We start from the raw sequence: 14,133 nt of genomic DNA, 5'->3' as shown, positions 1-14,133 counted from the left end.
TGAAATGTGTATTATGACTGCCTCTAGTTAGTATGATTACCACATAGGATGCATTTAAGAGCAATTCATGAGATTCCACAAGTTTCTCTGGCATGTGTGCATCATGTATTAGGATCATTATGGTCAGATACATGTGTAGCTGTCTCTGTGTATTTGTGTGTGAAGTTGCTAATTTTTTTGTATGTGTCGATGCTCAGATCATACAGAGAGCTCTCAAGCTCCAGAAAAGAAGAAGAGCGTCTATCAAATGGCCCTTAGTAAGAAACCAGTCCTTTTCATTTATTATATCTCATCTCCTGATATAAATTTTTACTGTATACACACTTTTGAATCTCACATTTAAAGTATATTATTATATCCAGGTGATTCACCTCAAGTTTTGTAGCATGTTCATTTTCTCTTGTCGTCCTTCAGATAAGCTGGATGAGATTCTAGCCGCTGCTCAGCAGACAATTAGCACATCAGACTCTCAGGGTCACAGAAGTCACGGGGGCAAGAAGGAACGAAACAAGGGCTTTAACGCTAATGAGGTAACATCTGTTTCATTATATCTGTTCTGATTAACATAGAGTTTTGACAGTCTTGAGGAAGCTACTTTTGAAGTCAAGTTACTCATAATTTAAACTACAGTCAGTATGGCATCTTTTGTCATTTATCATCAGCATAAACTTTAACAAGCATCTTTAAAAAAACAACAGCATGAGCAGCAGCATGTAGCTAAATATTTCGGCATAAAAAAATGCTGTGCGGGGACTTTAATTAGTGAAATGTTCAGAACAAAACAATTTGCTTTCACACATGAAAGCTTGTTTGATTATTGCATCAGCTTGCTCAGTAGCTACAAGAAAATCTTGAAAAGAGTTATATATACAGCTTTGAAACAGTAGTTTTGGCAGAAGAAAAGGGTTCTTTGATGTGTGTTGCTACATATGACCACTTGCATTTGCTCGCCTGGTCTTAGCTGTTGCACAGTCATGTTAGTAAGGCTTTTCGCCTAGTAATAAATGTAAGAGTGATACCGCATCTGTGCTGTAGGTGCTGAGAAAAAGTATATATACAAGCAGTTATTGTGTGGAAGTAGAGTTGTAAGATTGTCTGATGTAGAGCCGTCTTTCACTGAGGCAGAAAGGAAATGTGCTAAATATTCCATCCCATTAGTCTTTTCCCTTTTTTACAGCAAACTTTTGAACAATCAGGTGTTGGCGTGATGTCATCAGGGCCTGGGTATGGTTACAACCAAGCCCAGTTTTCATCAGGCCATTCAACTCAGCGTGCTATGATGATGCGTCAGAAATCCATGGGTGAGTTTAAATGCAACAAGTGTTGAATCCATCGCTATTCAGTCCAATTGCTCTGTAATTTTTAGAGCAATTTATGTAACTGTGTTCTGCATGTCTTCTGTCCAAAGGAGGGACCGAGGAGGAGAGGGTACATCTCCATCCTCCTACTATGAAGCTGTCTCGTAGTCTTTCTGTGCCTGGACCAGAGGACATCCCCCCTCCACCCGACACCTCAGCGCCTGAACCTCCCCTGTCTGCCGGTGGCCACACAAATAGGAGAGCAGCACCAACACATTTTTATGCTGTTCCTCCTCTGCCTCCATCACACCACCTGCCTCATAGCCAGACACAGCACAGGGTCCCGCCCAACCGCAGGGTAAGAGCTTGATAGCACTGGTCAAAATCCTTAACGCGTTAAAATAATGTAACACAATTAATGCAAAATTACTGAAACACAATTTCTATTCTAAACCTTTTACCCAATTTCGCTTGTTTGCAATCAGATCATTTTTAGTCCAGTGATCCAGTAAGCGAATGCATTTAAACAATCAGTCCAACTCCAAAACAGTGCTTGTAAAGAAAACCAGGCTGATTACATCAGAGATGGCAGAGAGAGCAGAGACTCACGTTGTGTTTTCAGTGAGTTATCCAAGTATCAATTATATGAACTTCTTATATCATTTGGTTCTTTGGTGTCCTTTTGGGGTCTCCAAGTGTCCTTTTTTGTAAATATATCTAAATTTATCTTGAAATAAGCTTGCAGAAAATACAGTTTTGTGAGAATCACCCTTCAATCTTTTGATTTACTTTGCTGGATATAGTAAATAATGACCAAATGAATGTGTTAAACAAGATAAATGGTATTTGCTTAATTAATGGTCCAAAAAAATAAAGAAGGGAATAAGGAATTAGAACAACAGAAGGGTGAGTAAATTATGACTGAATTATCATTTTTGGGTGAACTATCCCTTTAAGACTTTGAAATATTGTGTTTCACAGGCTGAAACTGATACCAGCAAGATGGGAGGAGCAAGAATGGGCGGCCTGAGGCGTGGCTATAGCAATGCTGTGCCTCCCTCTGATGTGGGCCCCAAGCAGTCTACAGCACAGCGGAACCAAGCGCCAGCGGTGGCCAAGATTGCAGGTCGGCAAGGTGGGAAAGGGATGTTGGTAAAGCAGCGCAAGGTGGAGGAGACTGGCAGAGGAAAGTTGGAAAAAAGTTCCATTTCGATCCCAACTATTATTGTGAAAGCGCCTTCTACCAGCAGCTCTGGGCACAGTAGCCGTGCGAGCAGTGAGGATACAGAGCCGTCTCCTGAGAATAATGAAGAGCAGGAAGAGGCAAAGCCTCAAAACCCAGTTGTGGCTCCTACGCCCGCTCCACCTCAACCACCAAATATCCCATCAAAACTGGAAACACTGGGCAAGAGCAAAGCACAGCGGGAACGTGAATGCTACCGTGACTCCCGTCGGAGAAGCACCTCGTTCTATTACTCCTCTGAGGAGGACTTGTTAGATGAGCAGGAGTCTGCTCAGACTTCACTGGAGGCCAATACCTCCGCTCGTTTACGCCCTTCTAAATCTATCGATGAGGGATTGATCTCCGGTGATGCCTTAAGCATGCCACCTGCGTTTGGGTTGCCACAGTATGCATCAGCTACACCTCATCAAGCCACTACCTTCATCCACCCATTGACGGGGAAGGTTCTAGACCCAACAAGCCCACTTGGACTCGCACTGGCTGCACGCGAGCGAGCACTGAAAGACGACCACCGTACTCGTAGAGAGGAACGCCACTTTGGTCGGCAGCTGTCCAGCACTGGAGCTTTTCCTTCTGCGGTCTCCCCTCCAAACCAAAAACCTGTTCCTCCATTCTACATCTACCAATCACACACCTCACTCTACCTTAGTGGTGCCTCTCCAACAACAAGTGGGCCAGTCCCACAGAGTCGCCCCCAGTCTCCTCGGATGCTTCGATTAAGTGGTGGTGGGACAGGGAGCTTGGAATGGAGTGAACAGAATATTGTGGATAGAGAGGAAAGAGGAGCACCAAAGGTGCGGTTTACAGACAATCAAGCCAGTCAGTACCAGTCTCACCTTCAGGACAGAGACAACAGAGCCAATCAGTACCACACTTACATGCGGGACCGAGAAAAGGAAGGGCACAAGAGGATACCGCCCAAGCCTCCTCCCCGCAGGCCTTCCTTTATAGGCAAGGAGAGTGAACTCGGCATGGCTGACAAAAGTTCCACCAGTAATTCCCAGGATGACAGCGGAGGACAGAAGATGGGAGAGAGTGGGATGGAAAAGAAGGGAGAGAAGGATACAAAAAGAGGGGGGAATCTAGGGGTTGGAGAGGGTGGCGATGTGATGGTGCTTCCACCCCCTACTCCATCTGTGGATGTGGACGATGAGTTCGTGTTTGCAGAGCCCCTACCTCCCCCTATACAGTTTGCAAACGGAATAGAAATAGACACCCATGGAACAACAGAATATAATCAACAACAACAACAGAAGGAGCTGTCAGGATCTCAACCACCCAAGGAGCAACAGTCTCTGCAAACGCTTTCCAAACCCCCGCAAGATGCCATGTCCCTACTAGACAACATGCAAGCTGACTCACAGCAGACACCCGTCCATCCTTCTGCTGTGGTACATCCATTTCTTTTCCCACCATCTCCTCTAATCCCCCCTCCACAGCTGTGTCCCAAAATACCTCCCGCAAACCCACCCCAGTCCCAACCCTCAAGCTATTCTCAGCACCCAAACACCAGCCAACCCCAACCTTTACCCTCGCCACAAGCAGGAGACTCTGCTGCTTCTAGTCTTACATCTTATGACAGTGAGGTGGCCAATCTGACCCAGTCAGCTCTCTCCCCATCTCTTCCTTCTCCTCAGATATTCCCTTCATCAAGTTCCCCTTCCGCCCCAAATGCCTCATCTGACCCTATGTCATTGCATCGGCCTCTCCCACTTTTCTACCCGCAACAAGGCCACGCTAACATTTCTATGTCATATTCTACTGTGGCTGCAACTGCAGCTGTAATGACTGTCACCACAACAATGCCTTTGGAAAGTGCATCAGTTATCGCAGGTGATCGACTTCCTCCAGCTCTTAAGGGGCGTGATTGGTCGGAGGCTGTGGTTGATTCTGGTATTGAGGAACTGGATAGTCACAGCAGCAGCGATCATCACATGGAAAACTTTGGAGAAAGAAGGGAACTAGAACGAGGCCAAGAGAAGGAGAGGGGAGGAAGACGGGGAGAAAGCATGGAGAGTGGGATAGTAGGGGATGGATTCAAAGGAGACCGAAGAGTGTCCCTGGATTCGTCTTTTTCTCACCCCGATAAATTAGCTCAAAAAACACACAAACCGCCCATGCATAAATCCAAACCTCCAAACCCACCACTCGCAAAAACACACATTCAAAATATGTCAAAATATCATGCGCACACAGAAAATGGACGAACCGGACCACTGCTACAGCGGCAGGCTAGCACCGCTCCCAACATGTACAGGTCAAGGGAAGAGGAAGAGCAAGAACAGGGAAGAGGAGGTGAAGCTGCTGTAAAGATTCCAGCATTTATGGATCGTCGTCTGAACTCTCCTCTCTCCAATGTTAAGGCCAGCATCATAAATGAACTCAGCAGTAAACTACAACAGCTTGGTGGCTGGCAGGGTCAGGCACCACCGTCAAATCATAGGTGAGACATCTTGTGAAAACAAAAAGACACTCACGTTCTTACAGTACAGTTGCAAGAAAAAGTTTGTGAACCCTTCAAGAATTACCTGGATTTATGGATTCATAATGTGGCCTGATGTACAATTCTATATTGACTACATACCTTTATTCTCCAACTGTATGTCAAATTGAGTTTAGGTAAAAAAAAAACAGGTTTCACAACATATGCCAATTATATATGTATATTATCTCATCCTGTTTGTGCTACATATGTGAATGATACCTCAAATCATAGCAACCGAAAGAAAAAAGTTAAAATCTCTCATTATTTTTTAGCAACCACATAGCAATTCCCGGCAAACACCCCAGCATTGTTCTGGCAATTTTTTTTCACTGGCAAACAACTCTAATCTAGTTTTATTGATTATTTTGTCTGAATTAAATGGGCATTACTGTTATTTTTCTGGTTTACACACATTATTTACTTTTTCACAGGTTTCCAGGTGATCCCTCTGGCTGTGCACCTCTCCTCCCTGCTTCTGTGCCATCTCTCCAACGCCCCTTCTCTCCAAACCTTCCCCCTAACTCTTTAACATCTAACTGCCCCTCTGTTGCTCTGAACCCTAACCCTGTACCTTCGTCTCCTCTTCCTGTAATGTCTCTAACCCCAGCCTTAACCCCAACCCCATTACCTCTCACCCCAATCCCAGCTCCACCTCCTCTCAAAGACTGGACGCCATCTAATTCTCCTATTTCTTTTCCTCACGGGATTTTTTCTCCTCCGTCGCTGCCCCATGCCCCCCTCTCTCCTCTTTCCCTGGCTCATGCACCCCTCTCTCCTCCATCATTACCTCATCCTCTCATTTCCCCAATATCTCTCTCTCATGCACCTCTCTCTCCTTCCTCTGTCTCTCTTACACCACTTTCTCCATCCTATTCCCCCTATCCCTTGTCTCCGAAACATCGCTCTAAGTATCGTGGTAAAGCTTCCGAGTTTCAGTTCTCTGGACCAGAACTACGTCGTTCCGAATCTCATTCGTACACTCAGCGTCGCCGAGTGCCCAGTCCCCTCATCTCCTGCTCGGACCACCCGCAACCTGGACCTCCGCGTCCATCCTCGCTCCCTCTCTTTCTGTCTACTTCGCTCTACAGCTCTCCGTACGAAATACAACCTCCTTTAACGCCCCCATTTGGAGTCGCCCACCAATATTCAGACCAGTTTTTCCCGCAAACTTCTCCTCTCTTCCCACTCCCGTCACCTGTGGCTCCTCCTAACCCCGTGCTGGTCTCCAGCTCTCTCTCTCCTACCAACTTCCTGTCTGGAGGCTCCTCCCCATCTTGTATGAGCTACCCGCCCTTAACTCCTCCTTCGCCCAATCAGCCTTTTGTGTCTAAGCCCCTCCCCTACTGGAGCAAATATGATGTTGCTGATTGGCTGACTTACCTGAATCTGGCAGAGCACCGGGACCGTTTTCTTGACAACGAGATTGACGGCTCCCACCTGCCATCTCTGACAAAAGAGGACTTCCTGGATCTGGGTGTGAGTCGGGTCGGACATCGTATGAACATTGAGCGTGCGCTTAAGAGACTTACGGACAGGTGAGATAGAAAGATGAGAATAGGAGGGGAAATGAAGGGTAGATTTAGACGAGGGCCTGATGAACAAGCATCAGAAAGCAAACTAGACACAAGAAGTGAGGGGGAAAATGATTAGTTTTTCTGAAACGGAAAAGAAGCCGTTTATATACGTTTTCCTAAAAATGGTCCACCATTTCATAAAAATTTAGCTCTGCATGGATAATTCTGCCTGCAGCTTTACTCAACAATAAATAAATATTCTGCCCTTGATGTTTTTGTATGCTTTAGATGATGTTTATTAAAAGAAGTTTAGTTAAGTAAGGAAGACTTCATTCGATCATAAAACCCATTTCCTCTCTAGACTGTGACCTTCATGTATACATATTTTATTTCGCACTGCCAGTCAGAGGTTTGGACATATCTATTCATTTTTTATTATTAACATTTTCCACATTTTAGAGTAATAGTAAAGTATGAAAACCAAGAAATAATACCAATGGAAACATTTCTGCTATGTAGTGACCAAACGATGTTAAATCCCAACCATTTCCATGACACTACTGAAGGAGTTCTTATGTCTCCTTGTTTTTTTGTGAACTAATTTTTAGTTTGTAGTTTTTAAGAGCGTATGCACAACCCTTTAGATCAAAAGATCATGAGTGGTCGAGTGTGACCAAACCTTTGTCTAGTATAACATAAATGAATTGAGTTATTATTTTTCATATTCCATGTAAGACCACAAACATAATTTAATCGATTGAATTACAGCTCATTCCTTTTCATTAAACGTGGCATTTATTTGAAATTGCACAACTGACACGTGCCCTGTAATTACATACTGCACATTTATATAACTTTAATTGCTTTTTGAATGCCAAATTCTTCATCTTAGTTTGTAGATGATCAGTATATCAAGCACTTTCTTTTCTTACCTCATGCTCTGCCTCTTTTTCTTTCTTTCCCCCCTTCCATGTTTTCTAGGCTCTCCTCTGCTTTCTCTGTCTCCACTGTTTCTTCTGAAGGGCAGAACGAACGCATGAGAGATGAGGCGACTCAGAGCTAGAGGAGAGAATTAGAGAGAACCAGTTAGAAGATAGAAAGAAAGAAAGAATAAGGTTAGACAAAAAGCACTTGGGATGAAAGGGAAAGACTTCCACTGAAGGACAGAGATGGGGATGATTGCAATGGAGAAGCGCTATGAAATACTCGAACACTCTCACAGAGAGCAAATGTTTGTCGTCCCAGCTGAAGCCAGATGGCCAAACGTCTTCAGCCTGTCAGAGACAGAGAGAATGTACTTCTTTCATTGTTTTTTGGGATGACGAGATCAAGAGGTTTAATGAATTTTAGTAATATGATATTATTATTTTAATACAAATGAGGCTACTGTGCATATTTTAGCATCATGACGTGCAGGCTTTGATTCATCTGATATGATGATTAAAGTCAACATGAAACCAGAATGACCCCATTTACTTTTTAATACACATTTTTTGTGCACGTTATTCCAAAGAATGCTTATCAAATGTAATTTTCCTTTTTGGCTGATGTCACCAAGCCCTCATATTTTTTAACCGCCAGTCATACAGTGACACTTTACACCATCCAATCAATTTGCAATAGATAAAATCAAGTCCTGCCTTACATTTTTATCATTGAATGTCTTTTTTTACTCCGATATGTTGGATTATGAAAGTAAAACGGATTGTAAACTGTTTCATGTTGACTTTAAATAATAAAAGCTCTTAAAACAAAGTCATCATAATGCCAATAATAACCATATAAGGATTATGTAAGCGTTTTAATACCGTTAGCAGAATCAGTCTTCCAAAGATCAGAACACAATGAAAGAACCCATCGTTTATATTGCTCGAGTGTGCTTTTGTTAACCTACACAAACACACACATGCACACTAACACAGACTCTGTGTGTGCGTGTGTATGTGTGTTTTGTTACGGCGGTGAAGGTTGTTTTATAGGAGTAAAGCATAACTCCATTTCATTTGAAAATATATTTAAGGAAATAGGAACAAAGGAAATATATATATATATATATATGTGTGTGTGTGTGTGTATGTGTGAGTGTGTGTATGGAAATGTATGCAGAATTAAAGTATATATATATATATAGATATAAATACCAGATATTTCTATTGTTCTGTACAATAATTGATGAATATGATGATACATAAGCTCTGCTTAAGAGGTTTGAATAAATTATTCTGTTGTTGAATTTATTCTCATCTCTTTTTGATCAAAATTGACAGAAATTATCACTTTAAATAGTTACACTTTTTCACAATTTTTGCAGCTTTTACAGCCCAATTTTACTGAATTCCTTACTACAGGGATAGTTCACCCAAAAATGGCCCCTCAGGCCATCCAAGATGTAGATGAGTTTGTTTCTTCATCAGATTTGGAGAAATGTAACATTTCATCACTTGCTCACCAACGGATGCTCTGCAGTGAATGGGTGCCGTCAGAATGAGAGTCCAAACAGCTGATAAAAACATCACAATAATCCACAAGTAATCCACACCACTCCCAAAGCTGTGTGTTTGTAAGAAACGAATCCATCATTAAATTGTTTTTAACTTAAAACGGTCATTTCTGGCCAAAATGTGAGTCCATAATCCATAATAACGCTTCCTCCAGAGAAAAAGTCCATCTCCTGTTGTCCTCTCACATCAAAATCCACCCACATATTTGTTTAGAGCTGTTTTGGACTGTTTTTGCTTATAAATGGTGCTTGATCTGTGCAGATTTCTCTCATGATTCAGACGGGATTACTTTTTCACTGGAGGAAGCGTGATCATTATGGATTCATATTTTAGCTGGAAGCAAAGTTAAAAAAGGTTTGAAGTTTAAAAAAAACCATCTTAACGATGGATTTATTTCTTACAAACACGCAGCTTTTCACTTCACAAGATGTTAACTGCTGGACTGGAGTGTTGTGGATTATTGTGATGGCTTTATCAGCTGTTTGGACTCTCATTCTGACGGCACCCATTCACTGCAGAGCATCCACTGGTGAGACAGTGATGTAATGCTACATTTCTCCAAATCTGACAAAGAAACAAACTCATCTATATCTTGGATGGCCTGAGGGCAGAGGCGTCATGCCCATTCAAAGTTAGGGGGCACGTGCCCCCTCAGATTTTTGAGCCAAGTGGATTTATATATATATATATATATATGTGTGTGTGTGTGTGTATGTGTGAGTGTGTGTATGGAAATGTATGCAGAATTAAAGTATATATATATATATAGATATAAATACCAGATATTTCTATTGTTCTGTACAATAATTGATGAATATGATGATACATAAGCTCTGCTTAAGAGGTTTGAATAAATTATTCTGTTGTTGAATTTATTCTCATCTCTTCTCAGATTTTTGAGCCAAGTGGATTTTGAATGCAGCTTCCAAAAGACAAATAATAGCCATTGATATTTTCTATATTTAATACAATCACACCGGCGTGATTAACGTTCAGTGCGTCATATCATCAGCTGCTAAATTCAAATCTGCGTTCGCTGGCTGGCGCTGAGTCAGATACACATGCGTTTTTACAGCACTGCGCATTAACCAATCACGCACGATGCTGTTGAGCTTATGAATGCAATGACCAATCAGAGGTGTTCAGATGAGTCATCGCTAAAAAGCCGGTGTTTTCTTCACTCGCTCGCTGCTGAATACCTCTTTCTGGCGAATTCTCTCGTCCTAAACAACAAAGTGCAAATGAATTTTCATTTTTGGGTGAACTATTCCTTTAATTATATGCTTGAACGTTGTTCCATGGAGGTAACAACCATCAGGGTGAGTAAATAATGACTTTTTCATTTAAAAATGAACTATTCCTAGAATTCCCACAGGCCACGATTGACTGCGTATGATGCGGTAGAGATCACATGACACTGGCCACTGCCCTGTTGCTGTTGCCGAGAAGATGAACTCTGATAATAAACAAGCATCTATATTCAAGTTACTATAAGTGCCTTAAACACTTCATATGCTTTGATTATAGATATGTCGAATTGCATGGTATATTGTTTGCTTTGGACTTATGAACTTGCTCTGTAAACACACTGATACATACTAATTGCTTCACATGTTGGCAGTTTTTCACTCTGAGCTGTGATTGGCAGAGAGCTGAAATAACTCTCACATTCTACAACACACTTACATTTCACACCTGACAACTAATTTACACTGAGATGAGAGAGAATGTCTGTGTGTGTGTGTGTGTGTGTGTGTGAGAGAGAGAGAGAGAGAGAAAACACACACTTGCATGTACATGTGCACCTCCACAACAGCTGACTGACTGCACAGACACTGGAGGAACATCAGACAGACAGACATGGGAGAGAAGTGAGGGATACTAAAGGAGGGCAGAACAAGCCAAAGAACGGAAGAAAAAAGCCTTGGAGTGACAGGTCAGTTTTGCTTTTCGTTTGTTATTCTGTTTGACTTTAGTTTCTGAGTAGTTGACAAAAAAACATAAAAATGTGATAATGAATGATATGAAAGTGTATATTTTAGGTGCTGCAACATCATTTTGATTTTTAAAAACTGCTTTACCATTTTGCACCCCACTTAAAGTAAATGGTTGTGCTGTGTGAGACTATAAAGTACAAATAGTTCATTTACTCTCAGTTAATATGACAAAATCTGCATGCATAAATTAGAGAGAGAAAAAAAAAAGTTTTAGTAGCATGTCACTGTTAACTGTCAACTATCCATATTGCATAAAGAGTGTTACCCTGATTCATTGGATAGTGTTGCGTGTGAATCAGTGCAGGTTTACAAACTAAGGAAATTAGCATTTATTAAGTAACTTAATGTGACACTTTTGCATGTGACACTTTGCTATGCAAAAACAAATAGCTTTGATTGTTTTATAGTGTATATTTAGCTCACACAGAAAGCTTGATCAATACTGTAGATCATTGCTGAAATCGCCTGTTGAAATGCTTCCATTATGTTTTTGTACTTTGCTAAAAATTGATTGATATTCACAGTAACAAAAATGCTATATTTTTTTAGTTTTATTTTTGATATGCTTTTCTTCTGTTTGTGTATTTTTCCTATGCAATCTGTTCGTATTTGAGATTGTGATTGTAAATGTTTTATTTAATTTTCTGGAAAAAAAACAGACTGAAGTTTAAAACACTGTTCTGCATGAATATAGATGTGAGTTTTGATAAATCCCTTATGTGTGTGTGTGTGTTATATTGTTTGCTTTGGACTTATGAACTTGCTCTGTAAACACACTGATACATACTAATTGCTTCACATGTTGGCAGTTTTTCACTCTGAGCTGTGAATAGCTGAAATAACTCTCACATTCTTCAACACACTTACATTTCACACCTGACAACTAATTTACACTGAGATGAGAGAGAATGTCTGTGTGTGTGTGTGTGTGTGTGTGTGAGAGAGAGAGAGAGAAAACACACACTTGCATGTACATGTGCACCTCCACAACAGCTGACTGACTGCACAGACACTGGAGGAACATCAGACAGACAGACATGGGAGAGAAGTGAGGGATACTAAAGGAGGGCAGAACAAGCCAAAGAACGGAAGAAAAAAGCCTTGGAGTGACAGGTCAGTTTTGCTTTTCGTTTGTTATTCTGTTTGACTTTAGTTTCTGAGTAGTTGACAAAAAAACATAAAAATGTGATAATGAATGATATGAAAGTGTATATTTTAGGTGCTGCAACATCATTTTGATTTTTAAAAACTGCTTTACCATTTTGCACCCCACTTAAAGTAAATGGTTGTGCTGTGTGAGACTATAAAGTACAAATAGTTCATTTACTCTCAGTTAATATGACAAAATCTGCATGCATAAATTAGAGAGAGAAAAAAAAAAGTTTTAGTAGCATGTCACTGTTAACTGTCAACTATCCATATTGCATAAAGAGTGTTACCCTGATTCATTGGATAGTGTTGCGTGTGAATCAGTGCAGGTTTACAAACTAAGGAAATTAGCATTTATTAAGTAACTTAATGTGACACTTTTGCATGTGACACTTTGCTATGCAAAAACAAATAGCTTTGATTGTTTTATAGTGTATATTTAGCTCACACAGAAAGCTTGATCAATACTGTAGATCATTGCTGAAATCGCCTGTTGAAATGCTTCCATTATGTTTTTGTACTTTGCTAAAAATTGATTGATATTCACAGTAACAAAAATGCTATATTTTTTTAGTTTTATTTTTGATATGCTTTTCTTCTGTTTGTGTATTTTTCCTATGCAATCTGTTCGTATTTGAGATTGTGATTGTAAATGTTTTATTTAATTTTCTGGAAAAAAAACAGACTGAAGTTTAAAACACTGTTCTGCATGAATATAGATGTGAGTTTTGATAAATCCCTTATGTGTGTGTGTGTGTTTGTGTATATATATATATATATATATACACACACACACACACACACACAATCACACACATAAATATTTAAATTTAGGGGCAAAAATTACAGTTCTCCAAAATTTCAACATTTTATTTTAGGTTCTATTTATGGGTTTCGGTTCAGTAGTACTCAAAAAAAGTCTGTGTGTGTGTGTGTGTGTGTGAGAGAGAGAGAGAGAGAGAAAACACACACTTGCATGTACATGTGCACCTCCACAACAGCTGACTGACTGCACAGACACTGGAGGAACATCAGACAGACAGACATGGGAGAGAAGTGAGGGATACTAAAGGAGGGCAGAACAAGCCAAAGAACGGAAGAAAAAAGCCTTGGAGTGACAGGTCAGTTTTGCTTTTCGTTTGTTATTCTGTTTGACTTTAGTTTCTGAGTAGTTGACAAAAAAACATAAAAATGTGATAATGAATGATATGAAATTGTATATTTTAGGTGCTGCAACATCATTTTGATTTTTAAAAACTGCTTTACCATTTTGCACCCCACTTAAAGTAAATGGTTGTGCTGTGTGAGACTATAAAGTACAAATAGTTCATTTACTCTCAGTTAATATGACAAAATCTGCATGCATAAATTAGAGAGAGAAAAAAAAAAGTTTTAGTAGCATGTCACTGTTAACTGTCAACTATCCATATTGCATAAAGAGTGTTACCCTGATTCATTGGATAGTGTTGCGTGTGAATCAGTGCAGGTTTACAAACTAAGGAAATTAGCATTTATTAAGTAACTTAATGTGACACTTTTGCATGTGACACTTTGCTATGCAAAAACAAATAGCTTTGATTGTTTTATAGTGTATATTTAGCTCACACAGAAAGCTTGATCAATACTGTAGATCATTGCTGAAATCGCCTGTTGAAATGCTTCCATTATGTTTTTGTACTTTGCTAAAAATTGATTGATATTCACAGTAACAAAAATGCTATATTTTTTTAGTTTTATTTTTGATATGCTTTTCTTCTGTTTGTGTATTTTTCCTATGCAATCTGTTCGTATTTGAGATTGTGATTGTAAATGTTTTATTTAATTTTCTGGAAAAAAAACAGACTGAAGTTTAAAACACTGTTCTGCATGAATATAGATGTGAGTTTTGATAAATCCCTTATGTGTGTGTGTGTGTTTGTGTATATATATATATATATATATACACA

The 14,133-nt window shown here is 40.1% G+C and overlaps 2 protein-coding genes across 3 annotated transcripts in view; both read left to right on the top strand.

Annotated features, from left to right (window-relative positions):
- LOC107753062 (SH3 and multiple ankyrin repeat domains protein 1-like) overlaps positions 1 to 8,421 on the top strand; it is a 50,624-nt gene extending 42,203 nt beyond the window's left edge. Inside the window, exons 22-28 of the mRNA XM_016569165.1 lie at positions 198 to 257; positions 415 to 530; positions 1,178 to 1,301; positions 1,409 to 1,656; positions 2,280 to 4,984; positions 5,458 to 6,561; positions 7,522 to 8,421. Coding sequence (XP_016424651.1) covers positions 198 to 257; positions 415 to 530; positions 1,178 to 1,301; positions 1,409 to 1,656; positions 2,280 to 4,984; positions 5,458 to 6,561; positions 7,522 to 7,603 — 4,439 coding nt within the window. The 3' untranslated portion in view covers positions 7,604 to 8,421. The remainder of the gene's footprint in view (positions 1 to 197; positions 258 to 414; positions 531 to 1,177; positions 1,302 to 1,408; positions 1,657 to 2,279; positions 4,985 to 5,457; positions 6,562 to 7,521) is intronic.
- A 2,396-nt stretch (positions 8,422 to 10,817) lies between these two features.
- The window catches only part of LOC107753023 (protein kinase C and casein kinase substrate in neurons protein 2-like), a 17,196-nt gene continuing 13,880 nt past the window's right edge, over positions 10,818 to 14,133 (top strand). The window contains exon 1 of one of the 2 annotated variants that reach the window (XM_016569124.1): positions 10,818 to 10,977. The gene's annotated coding sequence lies outside the window, so the exon portion shown is untranslated. Of the gene's footprint in view, positions 10,978 to 13,145; positions 13,309 to 14,133 lie in introns of those variants that run through there. The other variant, XM_016569123.1, reaches the window with a different exon arrangement.

The sequence above is a fragment of the Sinocyclocheilus rhinocerous genome, unplaced genomic scaffold, assembly GCF_001515625.1.
Source record: "Sinocyclocheilus rhinocerous isolate Xijiao unplaced genomic scaffold, SAMN03320098_v1.1 scaffold1493, whole genome shotgun sequence".
NCBI classification, from domain to species: Eukaryota; Metazoa; Chordata; class Actinopteri; order Cypriniformes; family Cyprinidae; genus Sinocyclocheilus; species Sinocyclocheilus rhinocerous.
Note: the sequence above shows the minus strand (reverse complement) of the source record. Positions and strands in the feature narration are given on the sequence as shown.